Genomic DNA, 21,472 nt, shown 5'->3' on the forward strand with positions numbered 1-21,472 from the left:
CCCCGAACCCACCAACTACCGCCCAATGGCTACATAAAGTAGATGATATTAGCCGACTGGAGGACTTGATCCTCACCAGCCAGCACCGGCAGGAAACATATTCTAAAACGTGGCAGGCATGGAATGCCTTCAGATACTCTAATGAAGGCCGTGCTCTCAGGAGAGTTGACCGACAACCCTTTCAGGATAATGACACAGTACCCCCCCGATGGACCCCCCCTTTTTTATTTTCCCCTTCTTATGATCCAACCCATATTGCCCTGTTACACCTCTCCCCCACGGACCCACCCCGGTCCTCTAATAACCTTAGGGAAAACCCTAGAGAAAAAAAAAAGACAAGACCACGCATACAGGGTCAGCCACGCCACCGCTCTCCTCGCCTAGACATGCCATACCCCTCCCCAGAGGGGACAGTGTCGGCCGTGGAAGTAATTCCTGTTCAGATGGCCTTACGCTCTAGGCCCACCTCATGGTGAAGTCTTAGTGACGAGCATCCTGCCTGAGTTGGTATAGATATATTGCCGTTTGTTTAACTACAGTTGTATTGTTGTCTATACTGTTGTTTGCTCTGATCCCTGTATACTGGTCTTCTTGTGTTATATAAAAAAATTGAAAAAAAAAAAGAAGGTCCAAGGCGCAGCCAGCTGCCCCAAGTGTCGTCAGCCAAAACCATCCCTCTCTCACCGATTCTGGGCTTGTCCCTCTATCTCCACCTTTTGGGACCGAGTTATCTCCTTCATTTTCGATATAACACTACTTAAACTACCTAAAGACCCGTTCTCATTTTTGAATACTGGGATGATCGACTACTACCATGGTCCTCATCCATCTGCCCCCTCTATAAAGACTGAGCACTGATCTGTCTCTTACTAGCCAGAAGACTTATCTTAAAAAAAACTGGACTTCATTGCATAGCCCACGGATCTCACAACTGAAAACAGGAGCTCCTAAATTTGCTTCATAAGGATAAACTTAATACCGACTTCAAACAAGGAAAATCCCATACCCATTTCTATTCAAGATGGTGGGCTTTCATGCAAGCTACCCTGACTCGAACAGAACTGCAGTCTTTTTCAAAAGCATCTCATTCTCCTACTATGAGACTCTCACTACTATTACCCCTGAGGACGATGACATCTCCAGCTTTGACCCCACAAGTACGCATCTAGAGGCTCCAACTCCCTTCCAACCTGTCCTCCCTCTCGTATCTCTGGCTACTCCAACAGCCTCTGTCCCATACGTGGCCACTCAACACATGTCGACCCTTTAACCCTAGATGGCATCTCTATATCTATGGTTTTATATTTATGGTTTTCTTTTCATTGGTGCACAATGTACTGGTGTTTGATCCCCCCCCTTTTTGATCCCCCCCCCCTTTTTGATCACCCTCTTTTCTTCTCCCATACCCCCTCTTTTCTCTCTCCCTCCCCTCTCTTCATTCCTTCGCTATCCCCGTGGCTACCGCAATAGTCTTTTTTTTCCTAGGGACCCTACATGTTGATCCATCCAGTTACCTCGTTATGGTAAAGGTATCTGTGGCATCTGTTTTACCCTACATTTGTTTTTTATACCTATGTATGTAAGAGCTTAGACTATGGCTTTTGTTTTACATATTGTTTCCTTTTTGAGAAAACTTATACAACCTCTGCTTTGTACTTTGCAATGTTTTCGATTTCAATAAAATCTATTGAAGAAAAAAAAAAAAAAGAGAAAAAACTGCTTCTAAATCTAGAATGTTCACGAATAAATAAATGTGTATATTGTGATCAGCGTAATTTCTCAGCATAAAAAAGTGAATATGAATATTTATGTGTAAACAAAAAAAAAGGGTCCCAAAACACTGTTCGGGGTGTGCAGCGTTATTTCTATGCTCACATATGTGCTTTCCCTATATACTCTTTTTGGAGACATTGCCTTCAACAAAATGGGTGCTCACCAATTTCCTGTTACTATACATAAATACGATCCCTTCAGATCCAATCTGGTTTCCCTGATGAAGTCATGTGATGTGACGTAACGCGTAGGGCGTGGCCAGAAGTAAGGAAAGGACTGGAAGTGAAGAGAGAGGTGTCTGCAACGCCACTTTTGCATTCAATGCACTTTTTAAATGTAAGCTTTCATTTGTCTTTTAATAAATCTTTGATTGTTTAAATATACTACACCATGGGATGCATTTATTTTATTTTCACATGTCGTCTGGAATCCTGAAGGAATATCGAGAGCCGATAGCCAGGAGTCTGTAAGTGGGAGATCACTGTCTCCAGGGATATCCTTAAGGCCGATATATCATTTTTTGGAGGTGTGAGTTCTGTGAGCACCAAGCAGTTGTGTGAAGTTTCAGCATCGCTCATTTTAAGGGGATTATTCTCGAAGGACTATTTATTTACTCACCTAATTTTGGATGACCTTTTTGGACTTTTCATTTTAACCACTTTGCACCCTGCACTTTATCGGTGGTGATTTAATTGAGTTTGTCATTTTCAACATCGTATGTTTATACATATATATTCATATTCACTTGTTGTTTATGTCGAGGAAATGTGCTTATCACGATATACAAATGTATTCAATAGCATTGGTATCTTAAAGAGCAATTGTACCACACACATATACTACAAGTTTGTATGTTTTCTGGAAAGTTGAATTACATGCTTGCTTAACAGGTTCTATAAACTATAAACGGGTTAAGATGTTTGCAGTGAATGATACTTTTAATGCTGTAGCCAGGGCTGCTGATAGGGAGTACCACCAGCCCCTTTTAGGGGGCCCAGACTACAGGGGGATCAGTGCGGTGGGATGGGAGAACAATAACAGAACAATGCACTGTCTCTCTCCCTCCAACAGCTGAAAGCTGCCCCCCTCCCTGCGACTGGCTTTCAGCTGCTGGAGGGATAGACACAGACAGTGCATTGCCCTCTTGTCCTGCTGCACTGATCCCCCTCCCTATGGCCAGGACCCCCCTTTTTCCCTCGCAGCCCTGCAGGGCCATGTTATTATGGACGTGAGATAAGAAGAAACAAATACTGCAGGAAAACCATCTTGAGAAATAGCAAAGTAGAAATTTGTAGCCACCCAATACCATATGTGTGGAAGGGTGTGTGTGAAGCCTAAGGTCGGCCAAAAATTTAGCAAACTTCTTAGTTTTTGCTCCATTTTTGGCAAGCCTTAGGCTTCACACACTCCTCCATTTTCTCAATACCTTTCTCTGTCTTAAACCCCTTCTTGACCATCTGCCGCAGTTACACTGCGGTAGGGTAGCTCCCCTGTGTGAGCCGTCGTAGCTGTACGTCAGCTCTTTAAGATGCTTTTGCAGGCATGTGCACACGCCCGCAGCGTAGTAGAAGTAGAAATAGGTAGAATACATATCGGCCTAAACTGATGAAGAAATTCGTTTATTTTAGATTTGGGATATTTATTATAGCAAAAAGTACAAAATATGTTTTCTTCAAAATTGTTGCTTTTTTTTGCTTATAGCGCAAAAAATAAAAACCGCAGAGGTGATCAAATACAACTAAAAGAAATCTCTATTTGTGGGGGAAAAAAAAGGAAATTTTGTTTGTGTACAACGTTGCACGACAGCACAATTGTCAGTTGAAGTGACGCAGTGCTGTATCGCAAAAAATGGCCTGGTCAGGAAGGGGGTAAATTCTTCTGGGGCTGAAGTGGCTAAAGTTGAGATGCCAGGGGTCTGTTCAGACCTCTGATATTTCATAAACTTTTTGTAATTCGGGGGCTGTCAGGTAGGCTGTACAGGGCCCCATGATTTCTAACAGCAGCCCTGGCTGCAGCATACATAAACCATTTTGAATGATTGTGCCCGTCCAACCTTGTGGCGACAGTTTGGGGAAGGCCATGTTATTATGCACTTGAGATAAGACGCAACAAAATACTGCAGGAATATCTTGAGAAATAGCAAAATAGTAATTGGTAGCCACCCAATTCCATATGTTTTGTGTGGAGGGGCGTGTGAAGCCTAAGGTGGGCCAAAAATTGATCAAATTTCTTTCCTGCATCCACGGGTTACAGGAAAGAAATTTGAGCGATTCCCCCATCAACACACGCAGTGTTGACAGGGGAATCAGCAAGGGCGGGTGGGGTAACCCATCCATGCCAGGAGAAGACAGTGATTATAGTGCTAGAGCCGCTAGCGATAATCGCAAGAGAATCCATCAGGCTGGTTGTACGCCCGTTGATCGATCTATCAACTTTGGACATTCAGCCTGCCCATTAAGGAGCTATTCAGCAGGAACTGCCCAAGATTCAAATCATGTATGGCCGGCCCAAAGGTATTTTAAGTGTTTTTAAACAGCAAGAGCTCTGTTCTCCTATTGCTGCATATGGCCCAGAACTGTAAAGGTTGTAGCTTCTGCTCATGACATCAGGTGTGTTCTGGAAAATTAATTTTACCATAAAAGCTACTTTGTCTCAGTTATCTTCCATGATAAACAACAAATTGAATCAGTCCATTTACACTTTGCGTTTTCACCAACAGAAAATACTGTAATCAACATACATAAACAAAAGCAGACTAGAAAAAGCTTAACAATTAATCTGTTTATTTACTGCTTAAAGGATTATTACTATGTGTTAGCATTTCAGATTAGAAATTATTAAACAAATATGCCAACATTTGAAATTATACTTTTGCTTCTCTACATCAATGCCATTGTACAAAATATCTCATTGTGTTGTAAAACAATTATCTTTATATAAATTATTTACAAAGTAACACTTTTAAGGAATAAATTTGCAGCCATATACATCAACATATTCAATGGGGTATTACAAAAATTGCTTAAGAAAAATTCTGTTTTCTGTGCCTTTTATCAGGACATAAGGTGCTTCACCCCCTTGTTGAGCATATGCTCCACTTTGTATTGCTGTAAATATGTTGCAGGCTCCCAGAACAGCAGTGGTGCTAGAAGTAGCAATACAATATACAGTCACCAAACAATAAGCAGCTGGGTTCATCTCACTGGTCATTAGAGTCAAGATAGCCATACTGGTGGAAAGTTAGATAGTCAAATCTCCTTTCCAGGTTACTGCAGTAGTCCCTATATACTGATTTTATTTTTGAAAACCAAAGTCCAGTGACCATCACTGCATTGTGTAAATGACAATTGCATATTTTTTTTTTTTTTTTTTTACTGCATAGTAACATATCAGCCCCAATTCAAGTTTGCATAAATACATCAGGACACAATATAGAATCACAAGCAAAAGCTTGTATATAGGATATCAAAAAGTAAAGTGTCTTAAGCTCCTGAAGTGTTACTCTGGACCTGCCACCTGCACATAAGAGAGAAAGCCAATTTGTGGTTTGTATATATTTAATCTGCAAGGCATGCAAAGGAGATATCAGAATAGAGATATTTTGGATCTGCCACTGCTGAATAGTTTAGAGGCCATCTGAAGTCTGATGGTTTCTGGCTTAGCGACTACCTAGTCTTACACCCTAGGGTTTATTTACCAAAGCTGGAGAGGGCAAGATCTGGAGCAGCTCCGCATAATAGCCAATCGGCTTCAAACTTCAGATTGTTTGATTAAAGCAGACTTTCATTCATTTTTTCATCTCTCCATCTATTAAATCTTCTTCCCTTGTTGTTTTAACTTTGGATAGTAAAACATTTTTTTTATGCCAGTAAATACCTTATACAGCCCACTTCCTTTTTCTTGTCTGGTAAAAAGTTAGGCTTGTGACATAATGCACAGCTCTCTCTCTCTCTTACTCTCGTGAGTTTGCCAGGATGGGAGGGGGTGAGTCATAAGGAGGCCAGTGAGAGCTGCAGAGCTGGAGGTGTGCCTCTGTGTAAATACAGGAAGTGAACAGGCAGCAGCTTCAGCTGCCCACAGTTAAAATGGATGCAGCTAGACTTAGTGGAGGGAGATTTCTGTAGCATATTTGGCAAGTACAGAATCTCAGTATATATAAAATATACAAAGTAGTTGGAGGGAAGCTTCAGAATGGCAAAGATGTTTTTATTACAATTTATGTGAGCAGACTGCAGTTCCTCTTTAAGGTTTAAGGACAACATGGAAGCTGATTGGTTTCTATGGAGAGCTGCACCAGGATTTTGCACTCTCCAGTTTTAGTAAATCAACCTCACTGTCTCTTGAGTGGGCAGTGAGTGAGACCAGGTAGTCCGCAAGCACTATTCTGACTGTCCATGTATGATGTCAGACCCAGCAAAGGAATTTGAAGCTAAATATTGTAAATTCTTTATGGGCAAGGCTACACAGTAAGGCTCGGTTCACACCTATGTAGTTTGCTTTTGGTCGTCTCTGCATTGCTTTTTTCTGTGCGGTTTGCGTTTTTTTCACATGCAATTTTACATCGATCTTGCTGCATGTTTTTTATGCTTTTTTTTTGGACAAGTTGTTGTTGGGCAGAATAAAAAACACAAAATGCAAATCACAGCAAGAGCACACTACATGCTTTTCTGCAGCTTCTCCATTGAAGTCTATTGAACCACAACAAGTTTTGCATTTAAAAAAGTCCCAAAACCTTTCCAAAAAAAGCATAGATGTGAACGTGTCCTATAGGAAACCATGCTAAATGAACTGTAGTGCAATTCTGCAAAAAGCACCAAAACAAAAACATAGGTGTGAACCAAACCTTACACAAAAACACTTATTATTTGGATTCCAACCTGTTTCCACAACTGGGTTAAGGCACCTTCCACATGGAGCATGCTCTGCTAGGAGTCTGCTTGCTCAGCACGGGATCTGGCCACTGATTCTCTCTGACCAGGCGGATGGCTGGTCTGCGTCCGCTCTCACAAACACAGCCCGCTCTCCTCTATGACCTCCTGACCATTTACACCGGACAGTCATCCAATCCTATAGACGGAAGGGAAACTGATCCCCATCTGTCTGTTTTTAGAGGATCAGATTTCATTGGATATCGGTGAATGAAAATAGACACACATCCATTTACATCTGCTGTTCCATAGAGGAGAAAGGAAGGTCTGATTGGGTCCACCTGAAAAACTGACAGCTGTACTTGATCGGTCTGCTTGTGTGAAAGGGGCTGAAGACCAAATTGTTGGGTCTAGAGCCTTATATAGTGTCACAAAAAAGAACAATTAGGACGTTTATTCTATATTAGACATAGTGTGTTAAGCTTATTACAAATTGTTGCAGCAAGCACACAAGGCGGTTATTGTGTGAACATGTCAGAACTTTGTTATACAAACCTATCTGTAGGGCCAAATTTTATCACATTAGTAAGTGTGATCACTGTCCTCTTTCTCGAAAGTACTTATTGAACTGACAAAATGGCTTTCTCTATAGTGGAGGCACAGTCCAAAAAAAATCAAAAAAAAAAATCAGTGAAGATTTAAAGTTTATTTTTTAACAAAAAAAAAAATGGAAATTGTATTTAGATTAACAAATAAAAAACAAATGGTAAGGTTCCAGAAAAGTAAAATAATTTAAGTGTAGAAAAATAACACCAACACACCGAGCGACAAAGTGAACATAGACTACTCACATTACAAAATGACTTTGGTTACTTGGTATTATAACACATTATTTGGTAACTAGGCTAAAGACTGAGTATGTACATGTATATATAAATATATATATACACATATACATACGAGAACTAGAGTAACTGTAAACTTATAAAAAAATCTGTAAACAAATCTATACTGTAAAACTGTGCAAGGTTGCAAGATTTCATGTACACGCTAAGTAAGCTGTCTACATTCTAACACATCTTGCTCCTCGTTAACTAGAACACAGATTTAATTTACATTTGTGTGAACACATTTTATACAACATAGGAAAAAAATATAACCATTTTCTAGCCTGAGCAAATGTCATTCTAGCTTCCAACAAACACAGGACACAATTCTTACAAAAACAGAAAAAGAGAAGAAAATAGGAATAATGTGTTGTGGGGCAGTACTGCTTACGAAATAAAAGAAATGTGATGATAGGAATACTTGGGGAGGGAGACTAAAATTAAAAAGGCAGATATACAGTATGGGATGTTTGTAATAAATGGAAAAAATGACAAATTATACACAAGAATGTTATAGAACTGCATTTAGAGTAATATAAAAATATCCTAAAAATATATATATTTAGTTTTTTTTTTTTTAAACACAATCAAGGGAGTTTGTGAGATGCCAATTTTGCACAGCATCTGTCTACATGGATGCTTTACCCCATGTGGTTCCAAACTATGATGTAGTTATGTGTTAAGGAGGGAGATTCAAACTCCGGATTTTTTTAGTCTGTCAATGCAAGGTAGAACAACTTTCTGCAAAGACAGCATGCATGTACACACCCTTGGGGTTACATGTAAACTGGCAATCTGCTGGAAAAGAGACTTCAGACATTAATGCAGTTAATTTGGTAAAAAAATAATAAAGCACACCGCACATTCATTGTATTTCATGGATACGTGCAAATACAGGACTTCTCCTAAACCATATTCACATTACCAAATGTGACGCCAAAATAGGTATCAAATCATGGACTGGTCAAATGAGCTAGTGCATTCTTACTTGTAAAAAGGCTTTGTTTAAAAGTGTTAACTTTTTATTAACTTCAGGACCTCTGGACACTTTCTTTTGATTTGTTAGCCTAAATGGAGATCTCACACTCACAACTAATCAGGTCTTGGCTACTTTTGCAGCCACAGTGATTACTTTCAATCCTTTTTACAACAGTGTGAAATTCAGAAGAAAAGGGTGTGTGTCATTTTCACAACATCCCATAAGCAAGTCATACCTTTTTCAGCCAACTTTAAACACTTTCCGTCCGCTGAGGAATTGGACTTATGATTGCAAGTAATTGATAAAGTAGAAGTAATCTGGCACTCCCAAGTTTAGACGATCACCAGACACCAGTCAACTGTTGTAACTGGATTTTCCCCGCTAGGTTAGATCAGGGAAATTTTAGCCCCGTTTCCATGCGGGTGATTAAGGCCACCATTTTATGTCTGATTGTGAGTCAAATGTCTCCCAATTGTGATTCTGCATTCACACCCTGCCAGACACCTGGTTGGGACTACCAGTAAATATAATTAAAATTTATGAAAAAAAGACTATTAAGAAGCAAATACCATTGGATTTGTTACTAGTAGACAGCTCTTTAGCAAACATAATGTCATGTTAAGGTTTAAGTACATTTACTGTAGTAAGTGTATTTATCTCTTATGCATTCAATATTACAATAGCTGTTTAAATAATGTACATATTTCAATTTAATGTGCATTTGGGGCAGTTATAACATGTTAAGTGCTAAAAATGTTTTCGGGTTTTATTGATCAGAAAAATGATTTGCTAAATAAATATTTGGCTGGTTTGTTTGTGGTACATTCCTTTTAAATTAGTTGTGAGGTAATCTGCAAAATTTTCAACTTTACTTTGTCTTAAATAAACATGATTGCAAAGAGATGTTTACATATTATTTCTAATGTTCACAAGCCATATGTATACAAAAAAACTCAAATTCAAAATATATCCGTCAACAATGAAAAAAGTTGGCCAAACGAATGCAGCAATTGCATATACTAATGTGGTCCTGAAGTGGCCAAAATATCTCTGGCCAAATACCAAATAGGTTGGAGAAAAAGGTTCTCTCTATGGCTGTATCTCACGCAGAAGGGGACAGACACAAATTCATTAACCAATTACATGCTTTAAACACTTTTCACAGCTTTTTTTCTTCAGTAGTTTTGTGGTGGTGTAAGTTGTCTACCCTAAGAGGTAACAGTTAAATTAAACCAATGTCACTATAAGAGGAAACACAGGAGGGGTTCAGTGTGGATCCTGCTGTGTTTAATTACAGCAGTACATTTTTTCTGGTTGTATTCTTCAATAAACTGAATTTCCAAACAGAACTGCAAAATAACACTACAGAGGTTCCCCAGGAAAAAAAAAAAAACAATATTCTCAGCTGTAAACATAGAACTTTTTAACAGTTCTCCGTGCAGGTGCAGTCATCCTCAATCCACCCCATCGAAACCTTGAGTATTTTCAATTGCTATGTGTAATTTATCCCACAAGTCCTCAAAAGTTTCATAAGGAGGTAAATCCAATCGGTTAAAGCTAAGAAAAGAAAAAAGAAATAATCAGGAAAAATGTCTGCTGCTCAAATATTTCAAGCAAAGAAACAGAAAACTTACCATGTGTGTGCTCTGGGAAGCTTTTCTGGGGTGCCCCATTTTTCAACTGTAAACAACTGTGGTCCATTTGAGCCTAAAATCAAACATGTAACAGGATTTATTAGTGACAGACACATATTTTCACTGACTACTCTTCAAACCTTACATGGAGAGAAATAACCAGTGTATATATATAGCAGTTGTATGCAACACCTGGTTCACAAAAATAAGTACTAGACAGTAGTTAGTAAATGGCCAAACTGTATTTGCTTTGGGAGTATAAAATATTATAAAAGTTAAGGTGGTTGTAAACCTCAGTCATGAAATCTGAGCAAAGCACATAGATCTGTAGTGTTTACTTATCTCTTTCCAAAGCTCTTAATGTTTTTTCCTTCTGGAGCTTCGTCCCCCCTGTTATCAGCATGAGTCACTTCTGAGAAGTTTTCCCAACACATGAGATAAAATTTGTGTCAGGGAGGCAGCTCAGCATGCAGCTTGTCTATTCACCACACCGTTCTTCTGCTGTGGGGGGTGGGTGTTCCTTCCCTCAAATCAGCCCTTACACACTTTAACTGAAGCTCCACGTCCCCTCCTTTGTGATACTAATAGATGCAGAAGGCATTTAATGTGATTCTTCCCTTTTGATGGGGTATAGGAAAGAGAGGGCTGAAGATAAACAAGTAAAACCTATGTAGAAAGATTTCTTTCATCTTTGTGTATCATCTGAGGCCAGTCACTTTCCTGGGTAAATGTGAGGGTTTACAAGCACGATAAATTGAGTTTATAATTGCCATGGTGGAAGCAACTGTGGTACAAAGAGTTTGACGTCAACACGGCATCATTATTCCATAGCATACAGATAGCCTGTATTCTGAAATATTATTTGGATGGAAAGATGGCTGTCTTTCTTGTGTATGGATTACAATTAAACTTTAGAGAGGAACTGAATTCTGAAAGCTGTTACAATAAAAAAAATACAATAAATGAGTATTAAAAAAGATAACAAGGTAAAACCAACAACATTTTACCAACTATGTTTGAGTTAAAAAGAAACCAGAAGCAATCATACAAGAGATCAAGTTGAATACAAAGAATAACAATAAGGGTGCCATACTTGGTAGGCCAGGGTAAAGGGGATAGGAAGGAACAAGGGATCAAGACGTACATACATATTATATAAAACTAGGGCTGTGAAAATGAAAGATTAATTCCTCGATTAATCGTTAATTTTTTTGATCGATCAAAATTTTTTTCATCGACCAAAATTCTTTTGACCGGTACTCACCTCTCCGCCGACTCCCCGGGTTTTCAGGGAGTTCCGCCAGAGATCCGGTGACGTCACCGGACTCCTCCCCCCTTCCCCAAGTGCCTCCGTCTGCTAACGAAGTGAAGGAGGGAGGAGTCCGGTGACGTTGAAGTTTCTGATTGAACGTAATGTGTACGGGGGAGGAGCTACGCATGACGCCACCCGCTGCTGCCCTACGGAAATAACATGATTGTCGGCTTTACATGCTGTGTTTTTTCATCTTTATGTGAGTAGTTTGTGTTTGAATACAAAAATTAAATCTTATACTTAAGCGGTGAGCACTGAGATCTTTTCTTTCTACCCATGACCTGAGATTGTGAGAGAAGTTTATGGTCCGTGTTAACCCTTTTGATACCCGCATGCATGACCACCTGTTTGCACAGGGGTCCATGCCATAAGGTGAGAGTGATTAGTTAGACCAGAGGTGGAGGGATTGTCACGCTACTATGTTTGTGTGAACTGTGAAGTTAAGTCATGGATTGTGGAAACTAACTAGTGTCGGGTGATTGTATATAGTGTATACCACATTTACCACTGACTTATGCAGAGTTGCAATGCAAGGAGATCAGCTAAAAGTAGTTGGATCTGTATGTGCGTTATAATTAATCGAAATTAGTCGATTAATCGATTAAAAAAGAAATCGATTAATCGACCACAAAAATTTTAATCAGTAACAGCCCTATATAAAACATTTGGCAGCATAAGGTAGTAGAAATAATTTTGTGTCACAAGGATGCTCATTGGATCCAAGGGTTCCATGCTCATTGGAATTTCAAATGGGATTCAGGTGTGCATGGGGACAGCTTTTTCTAATTTATATATATATTTTACAATAGATGTCATTTAAGGGGCATCGGGTGCTAAATTATTTCTCCATAATCTGGAAGTGACTTGCTAGCCAAGAGTATAAGGACTACAATAGTGCGACATTCCTTGGGGAAGCACTCTATACCCAAATACAATAAGGCTAAAACTGGGTCAGTCCTAGCAATCAATAATTTGAGAAATGAGCTGAAAGGTTTTATGTCAGAAACTGGTCAAGCCTTTGCAGGCCCAGATAATGTGGATGATGGTGCCAGTATGTCCACAACCTCTCCAGCAGAAAGAGGAGTTATTTGGGTAAAATCTACCAAGGCGGTGGGAGGTGAGCTACCAAGGGAACGTGATCTTTTTACATAGTTTCCAGTGAGCTCCACAATGGGTGACACTATGCAAGTATCATATCACTAAGAACCACTGATTATCAGCGAATGGGTGGTGAAGGTCAGATTCCCATTGGACCATGGGAGGAGTTTTGCAAAAAGTCGAAAAATGTGCATTTGATAAAGATGTGTGCTAATGTGTGACATAAAAATTTGCAACTACCACCATTTTATTCTTGACGCTGCTGTGCTTCTTCTCCTTTCTGACAAGAGTAGTGAGAGACGCTGCTGTCAAATTTCCTGTCAGTCTATAGTGGCAGAGCCAAATGCAAGATTATCATGGGGCCCCCTGGACATAGCCTAGGGGTGCCCATGCATTAAGACAGCCCTGTGGTCAGAGGAACACATAAGACACATATAGTCTAAGGCCACTTCAACCCATTATATCTTTTCTGGAATTGACCTGTTCACGAGTTCAGAAGATCTAGCTGAACTCCTTTGTATTTATTGATACAAATGCCTCTCTATGATCCTATTTTCACAGAGCACAATATGAATGTATTTGTATCTACTCTTGAAATGTACTGACAAATGTATTAGTCACTTAAATTTGTGTATTGCAACCAAGGAAGAGCCACTTAAACCAACTGGTAGTCTAATCAGCAAAACATATTTTTCTTCCAGACATAGTTTACTTAAACGAGTAACACAAGAACAGAACCTGTATGTAAAATGTACCGTATATACTCGAGTATAAGCCGAGATTTTCAGCCTCTTTTTTGAGGCTGAAAGTGCCCCCCTCGGCTTATACTCGAGTCATCGCTGTCTGCCCGCTCGATCAGTGTGTCGAGCAGACAGACAGCGGCCATTCTATGATTCAAAAGCCGCGCCTCCGGCTCCGCCTTCGCCTGTGATAGGCGGAACACTGAATTTCCCAGCAGCCTGTGTTCCGCCTATCACGGGCGTCGTCTCATCCTCGTACTACGGACGAGGATGATACGACGTCCGTGATAGGCGGAACACAGGCTGCTGGGAAATTCAGTGTTCCGCCTATCACAGGCGAAGGAGGAGGCGCGGCTTTTGAATTTTACAATGGCCGCCGACGAAGAGGGCACGGGACGGAGGCAAGGCAAGGCACGGCACGGCACGGGACGGGACGGGACGGGACGAAGGCAAGGCACGACACGGGACGGAGGCTCGGGACAAAGGCTCGGGACACAGGTAGGCTGGACACACACACACACACACACACACACACACACACACACACACACACACACACACACACACACGGATGGAGACACACACACACGGATGGATGGATGGATGGATGGAGACACACACACACACAGGGATGGATGGATACACACACACACAGGGATGGATGGATGGATGGAGACACACACACACAGGGATGGATGGATGGATGGATGGAGACACACACACACAGGGATGGATGGATGGATGGATGGAGACACACACACACAGGGATGGATGGATGGATGGATGGAGACACACACACACAGGGATGGATGGATGGATGGATGGAGACACACACACACAGGGATGGATGGATGGATGGACACACACACACACAGGGATGGATGGACGGACACACAGGGATGGACGGACACACAGGGATGGACGGACACACACACAGGGATGGACAGGCATGTCTCACCCTCGGCTTATACACGAGTCAATAAGTTTGCCAGTTTTTTTGGGGGTAAATTGGGGGCCTCGGCTTATATTCGGGTCGGCCTATACTCGAGTATATACGGTATTCATATTAAAAAAAAAATTATTTTTATGTATTTGTGAATACACCAAGAATCAATCCATTTGATTGCTAAATTTTAAATACCTACCATAAAGCTCAGCAAATCCATTCATAGGTACCCTGGAGGTACCAGTGACAAACTGAAGCAATCGAATTCTCTTCTCAGCATCCATCATTAGCACTGCCTGCAAACAACCACCCCATAAATAATTAGACAGCTGTAACCATGAAAGCAAGACAACATCACAGGTAAACCAACAATCTGCAGCTCAGGATGTAATAAACTTATCTAAACTTAAAAAAATTCTAAGTCTTCTTGTACAAGCGTTATGAAAAACCGCTAGTATAGAATTACTGACTCATAGCATGCTGTAACCTGTTCTCCACCCCTGTCAGATCTTTAGGTACAAACATCTTTATTCTAGGCTAGCATAATTAAAATTCTAGATCAAACAGAGGAGCCCAATGGAATACTCAACAACAATGTGACACAGTAGGGAATTCCAAATAGACTCCTGCCAAGTGCTTGTTTTTCTTACAATGATATCTCATTCCCCTTGATTCTGTTTGGAAATCTCACTCAATCCTTCTCTAAAAAAGAACAGCCCTTTTTCAAGATGAGTCTGTCTGTATTATTCATATCACGTTATTGAAGATCTGTTTCAGCTCTGTTTATTTCTTGGAAAATAGTCCCAGCAGGTCATACTTTGTGTCCTCTATTGAACATAGTAGGGCATTTTTATGCTGATATCATTTTATGATAATACAAATATTTTAGTTTCTATGCCAGACATCTGCATAGCATCAGGCGCTTAGAGGATAGCTATGTATTTGGTCAAAAATGATTACGATGTTTAAAAGCAGACTTTTAGCATTATCCTGCAAGGATCAAAGAGTGCTGCATGAACATTCTGTACCCAGGGAAGGTGTAGTACAATATATCAGTCATCGCCATTCAAACAAAGCATTTACAATTCTTCCTGGTCATTTTGAGTGTCAACCTTTAAATGTTAGTACACCCTTAAAAAAAAAAAGGCATTTTCACTTACCTGTAAATGCCATATCTTGCAGTACAGTACAGAACACAAGCAGAGTATTCAAACACTAAGGATTTTGGGCATGTACCTTCATTGGTACAGTGGAACAGACATTGGCAAAGCTTTGAAAGATCTTCCCATAACTCTACCCCACTCTGAGTTCTAAGCTTTGCAGCAAGAAATGGCGAGTAAACCAAGGAATAGAAGGGAGAGTTTCCTGTGTACTGGACTCCAAGATATGGATTTTACAGGTACATTGCTCGTCTTAATTGTCCAGTACAGGACAGGGGCAGACAACACAGGCCCAACAAGTCAGAAGACTCAACCTCAGAGAGCCTCTGCAGAAGATTAGATGACCACCTGGTAGAATTTTGAAAAAGTATGAACAGAAGACAAGGTGGCGGCCTTAAACAAATGGGCTACTGAGGCTTGGTGCCGAAATGCCCAGGAAACTTCCACCAAATGGGTGTGTAAAGGTGCAGGAGAAGATTTCTATTTGAGAATTAAGCACTTGAAATCTTATTTTGTATCCATCCTCCAGTGGTGGACTTTGAAGCAGGGAGGTCAAGAGAGAACAGGTCAAACATGTAGATGAGCATCTTAGTTTCCCACAGATGCCATGTATTTACCTGGTCTCAGAAAGGCAATTACTGACATTTTGGATTCCATGCAAAATTCTGGAATTTCAAGGTACTCAAGAGATTTTAAATCCAGGATAGGACAATATCCCAAATGGGCTTTGGTACCACAAACACACTTAAGTTGAATCCTTTGAACCTGTCTTGAGGTGGTTCAGGGCATTCTGCAAATCTATCTGTCCTTGAGCAATTTTGCTTGATTTGATATAAAGTGGTGATGTGGCAGAGTTTTGAACTGTATTTTGTGGCCCTTTAGGCTGGGTTCACATGTGCGAATTGGATGTGGGTTTTACACTGCATCCAATACGCATGACAGGCGAGTGTGCCCGGCTCGCAATGGAGCCAGTTCACACAGGTCCGGGGAGGCCATGGTCTGCATTCCAAAAGGGTCTTGTGTGCCTTTGAGTCAGATTCTGGTGCGAATTTAGGCAAAAATTCAGACCTGATTCGCACCAGAACTAGTGAACAGGGATGCACCGTACCCCATGCCATGAACCACGGCCCCACATATGTGAAGATGTCCCCCCACTCATAGGAGTGAGGGTGCCCCATCTTTATGAAGAGAGCTATGGTTTCTTTAGTTGTCCAAGCCTTTAGCCATAACATTCTGAAAATTTGTCTTGTGACATGTTCTATGGCATCTACACAGAAAAGCAGAGCATAAAGCAATTTCTGTAATTGCTGTGTAACTGCTAGATGCTGAAATACAGGGTCATGTTGGTTGTTCATTGTCCTAGTCCAGCTAGCTGCAGTTTGATATACTGAAATTGCAGTAGGAGCTGGCTGCAGGGCTGGGCCTGCAAGGTAAGAGAGAGCTATTAGGAGTGTCTTAACGTTTTCATCTGCTGAATCTTTGAAGGAACGAACATCTTCAGTAGGAGAAGCAAATTTTTTCTATTCATGAACAGTAATACTTTGCAAGGTGTTGCAGGTGTCTTTGTACCCAGAGGGATACAACGAGACAGAGGGGAGTTAAGTTGCACAATACCAAGATGATTACCTTATATTGGCTCAAGGTGGAAAGTATGCAGCCAGTGGTTTGATTTAATACCTTGTCATCCATCTGAAAACTGAGCTCTAAGTTGTTGAATTTTGTAGCGCTTTATTTGCGAATTTAAGTTTGAAAAATGTATACTGCACAATGAATGTGATGCAAACATAACCCCCCGTAATTTGCAGTAAGGGGCAGAGATACAGGGTGACTGTCTTACCTGTTCACAATGCAGAAATGTAAATAAAGTCCAGGCTTTGCCTGTCATAGTAGGCATAGCCCTGGGACTGGGTTCCATAGAGATCGGCTATCAGAATACACTGCACCAAAAGCCAAGGTGAGTGTCCATGCAGGATCCAGTGCCTGAAGCAACATTACAGCAAGGAGTCTGGGTACAACTCCCAAAGTGGATACAAATTCTATGCTGGAATTAGAAGACAGTGAGGGCTTGACTGAAGAATCGAAAGATATAATAAGGAAAAATTATAAACTATATAAGCTAACACTGATTGTGAAGGAAAAAAGGTCCATCACCCTCAGACACTAGCATAAAAATGAAGACTCGTGGAGTGGGGTAGGGTTAAAGGAGAGGTGCCAAGGGGGTATCCCCTCTAAAGCTTTGCCATTGCCCAATCACCTGAAAGTATACATCTTTAGCCCATGGTGTATGAATACTCTCCCTGTAACCTGTACTGTACAAATAAGATATAATATATCCGTTTAAGTAAATGCTAGAAACCTAAACCACCATATGGTTTCCTTAATCTTGAATACTTTGGTGGTAAGGTTTTTGAGCTTGGATTTAGAAGACAATGCTACACAAGCAGTGGATTCACCAATTATCCCTGCCAGACTTGATGAATGATTTTACTTGATATATTGGTTCTATGGAATAATGTTTATCCACTTGAAGACCAGGCCTTTTTCTGGCACTTTTTGAATACGAGTTTAAATCAATATATTTTGCAAGAAAATTACTTCTAACCCCCAAATATCATATTTTTTTAAGCAGAGACCCCAGGGAATAAAATGGTGATCGCTGCAATTTTTTATATCTCATGGTACTTGCACAGTGGTTTTTCAAAACGCAATTTCTTTGGAAAAAATACACAAAAAAAAAAAAAAAAAACACAATAACCAATTCAATTTGACAGATGACGTTAGGCTGAGTAAATAGATACCTAACATGTCACGCTTTAAAATTGCACACACTTGTTGAATGGCGACAAACCACATTGCTTAAAAATCTACATGGGCAACACTTTAAATTGTTTTACAGGTTACCAGTTTAGAGGTACAGCGGAGGTCTAGGGCTAGAATTATTGCGGCGATACCCCACATGTGTGGTGCGAAAACAGTTTACGTATTCGTGTGAGACTTTTGTATGCGTGCGCTTCTGCGTGCAAGCTTGGAGGGATGGGGGTGATTTACATTTTATTTTTCACGTTTATCTTATTTTTACACTGTCCCTTTAATTTATTTTTTATCATCACTTTTATTCCTATTACAAGTAATGTAAACATCCCTTGTAATAGAAATAAGAATGACAGGTCCTCTTTATGGAGAGATCTGGTGTTAAAAAGACCACAAACCTCTCCTTTAAGCAAAAGATCAAAAAAAAAAAAAAATAGTTTGATATTTTGCTTAAAAAAAAAAAAATAAATAAAAATAAATATCCCTCTGACCAGCCGGCTGCGATGTTGGATTGTTTCTCAGGTGCACCGGTGAAATCGGTAAGCCCGAGAAACACCGGCAAGTGGCAGGGGATGTCCCCTCCTGCCACTTCTGAAAAGAATCCAATGGCTAATGAGCCGCTTAGACCACTTTCATGAGAAAACCAGCCACCGGCTTTATCCATAACCTCCAGTAAACCACTTGCAAACCTCATCATACAGTATCTCACAAAAGTGAGTAAACCCCTCACATTTTTGTAAATATTTTATTAAATTTTTTCATGTGACAACACTGAAGAAATGACACTTTGCTACAATGTAAAGTAGTGAGTGTACAGCTTGTATGACCGTGTAAATTTGCTGTCCCCTCAAAATAACTCAACACACAGCCACACATGTCTAAACTGCTGGCAACAAAAGTGAGTACACCCCTAAGTGAAAATGTCCAAATTGGTCCCAATTAGCCATTTTCCCTCCCCGGTGTCATGTGATTTATTAGGGTTACAAGGTCTTAGGTGTGAATGGGGAGCAGGTGTGTTAAATTTGGTTTCATCACTCCCATTCTCTCATACTCGTCACTGGAAGTTCAACATGGCACCTCATGGCAAAGAACTCTGAGGATCTGAAAAAGAGAACTCTTCATAAAGATGGCCTAGGCTATAAGAAGATTGCCAAAAGCCTAAAACTGAGCTGCAGCATGGTGGCCAAGACCATAAAGCGGTTTACCAGGACAGGTTCCACTCAGAACAGGCCTCGCCATGGTCGACCATACAAGTGCACGTGCTCAGCATCATATCCAGTGGTTGCCTTTGGGAAAATAGGATTTTTTTCATCATACTTACCTGTAAGATCCTTTTCTCTGAGTACATAATGGGATAGAGAGTCAGGCTAATATTCATTACCTGCTGGGTTATACTCTATCTCCAGGTGAATGGACACTAGACCAAAGGTCTTCAGAAAGGAAGTGATCCCCTATATAACCCCTCCCACACAGGAAGCACTTCAGTTTTGTAGCAAGCACTGAATCCTCAAAAAAAGGGAAGGGATCTCTGTGTCCCATGATGTACTCAAAGAAAAGGATTTTACAGGTAAGTATGACAAAAAAAATCCTATTTTCTTTTTTATACATCATGGGACACAGTCAGGCTAATATTCATTACCCGCTGGGATGTCCCAGAGCAATAGCCCTGAGGGGAGGGAGACATCCTGGCAAAGATCTTATACAGTAGCCCAGAGTACACTGCGGCCGAAAGCCGAATCCTCGGGCTGCTCGAACATCTACTTGATAACATTTTGTGAACGCATGCACAGAAGACGAGGCGGCAGCCTTAAAAATCTGAGCCAGAGATAACAGGAGGTTCCTACACCACTGGTAGAATGAGCTCTCACCCAAAAGGGAGGAGCTTTAAGTTTCAGACTGTAGGCCTGAATGATCAATTGGCAGACCCAATGATGGCCATCAGGAAGGCTAGCTTCCGTGACAGCAAGTCTAATGGAATTTCCTTGATAGGTTCAAATGGTTGTTTCTGTAACACAGACAGCCCCAAGTTCAAGTCCCAAGGACACATAGGTGACCTAATGGGGGGGAAGAAAGTGAGTTGCCGCCTGCATAAAGGTTTGGATCAGTGAACGGGAGGCTAAAGGCCTTTGGAAGAATACTGATAGGGCCGAAACGTGACCTCCGATTGTACTCAAAGCCAATTTGCTTTCCACAGCTGACTGTAGAAAAGAGAATTCTCCAAATCACGTTATTTCCAAGGATGTCATTTTCTGGCTTCACACCAAGCAATATAAGTCTTCTAGACCTTATGATAAATTTTTCTAGTGACAGCTTTTCTAGCATTCACTAGGGTAGACACTACTGATCCTGAGGTGCCATGGTCCTTTTACACCCTGGCTTCAATAGCCAAGCTGTCAAATTTAGAGACTGTAAATTGGGGTGGAATATTAGACCTTGAGACAGTAGATCGGAGCAACATGGAAGCATCCGCGACCAGTCTACTGTCAGTCTCACAATCTCCGGGAACCAGGGACTTCTGGGCCAGGCTGGTGCCACCAGAATGACTGGAACCCCCTCTTTCCGAATCCTGCGCCACAAATGTGGAAGGAGAGGGATCAGAGGGAAAGCATAAACCAGGGAGTACTGTTTCCATGGAACATCAGAGCATCTGCTCCAATTGCCAGAGGATGCCTTGTTTGAGACACAAATTCTGGACACAAATTGTTGTAGCTTGTTGTTGAACCTGGATGCCAATAGGTCGACCTCTGGCCATCCCTAAAGCTGGCAAATTTGCTGGCGGCTGAGATAACCTGCCTTCCAGTTCTCTACTCTCGGGATATGGACTGCCGATATGATCGGCACCTGTCCCTCTGCTGAGGCAGCTCACCTTCAGAGCTGAACGACTCCTGGTACCGCCTTGGTTTATATAGGCCACTGCAGTGGCATTGTGGGACTGAACCCTGATAGGGCAGTCCTGAAGCCCCAACGTCCAGGACCGTAGGGTCAGACATACTGCCCATAATTCCAGGATGTTGATGGGCATGATCTGTTCTGTCACTGACCATTTCCCCAAAGCTGTGAGCCCTTCTAGTGTCGCTCCCCAGCCTGAGAGACTAATATCTAATCAGTACTCTCAAAGTTACCGGGGAGAAAGGATTTTTCCTTTCGCAGGTTCTGATCCTGCAAACACCAGTTTAGACTTAAGCGTGCCTGAGGAGATAAGCACATTGGATAATCCAGTGCTTTTCCTCTTCTGATGCAGGGCAACAAGATGTCTTGTTGTAA

The 21,472-nt window shown here is 41.1% G+C and overlaps 1 protein-coding gene across 4 annotated transcripts in view; it reads right to left on the minus strand.

The window, feature by feature from the left end:
* Positions 1 to 4,539: 4,539 nt before the first annotated feature.
* Positions 4,540 to 21,472, minus strand: part of NEDD4 (NEDD4 E3 ubiquitin protein ligase) — a 261,538-nt gene continuing 244,605 nt past the window's right edge. For all 4 annotated transcript variants that reach the window (XM_077474123.1, XM_077474121.1, XM_077474120.1 and 1 more), the window contains 3 exons: positions 14,437 to 14,533; positions 10,142 to 10,214; positions 4,540 to 10,064 (listed from right to left, as the gene is read on the minus strand). In XM_077474123.1, coding sequence (XP_077330249.1) covers positions 9,962 to 10,064; positions 10,142 to 10,214; positions 14,437 to 14,533 — 273 coding nt within the window. In that variant the 3' untranslated portion in view covers positions 4,540 to 9,961. The remainder of the gene's footprint in view (positions 10,065 to 10,141; positions 10,215 to 14,436; positions 14,534 to 21,472) is intronic.

Source organism: Lithobates pipiens, unplaced genomic scaffold (assembly GCF_037356315.1).
Source record: "Lithobates pipiens isolate NorthernLeopardFrog02 unplaced genomic scaffold, aLitPip1_a1.2 Scaffold_8, whole genome shotgun sequence".
In the NCBI taxonomy this organism is placed as follows: Eukaryota; Metazoa; Chordata; class Amphibia; order Anura; family Ranidae; genus Lithobates; species Lithobates pipiens.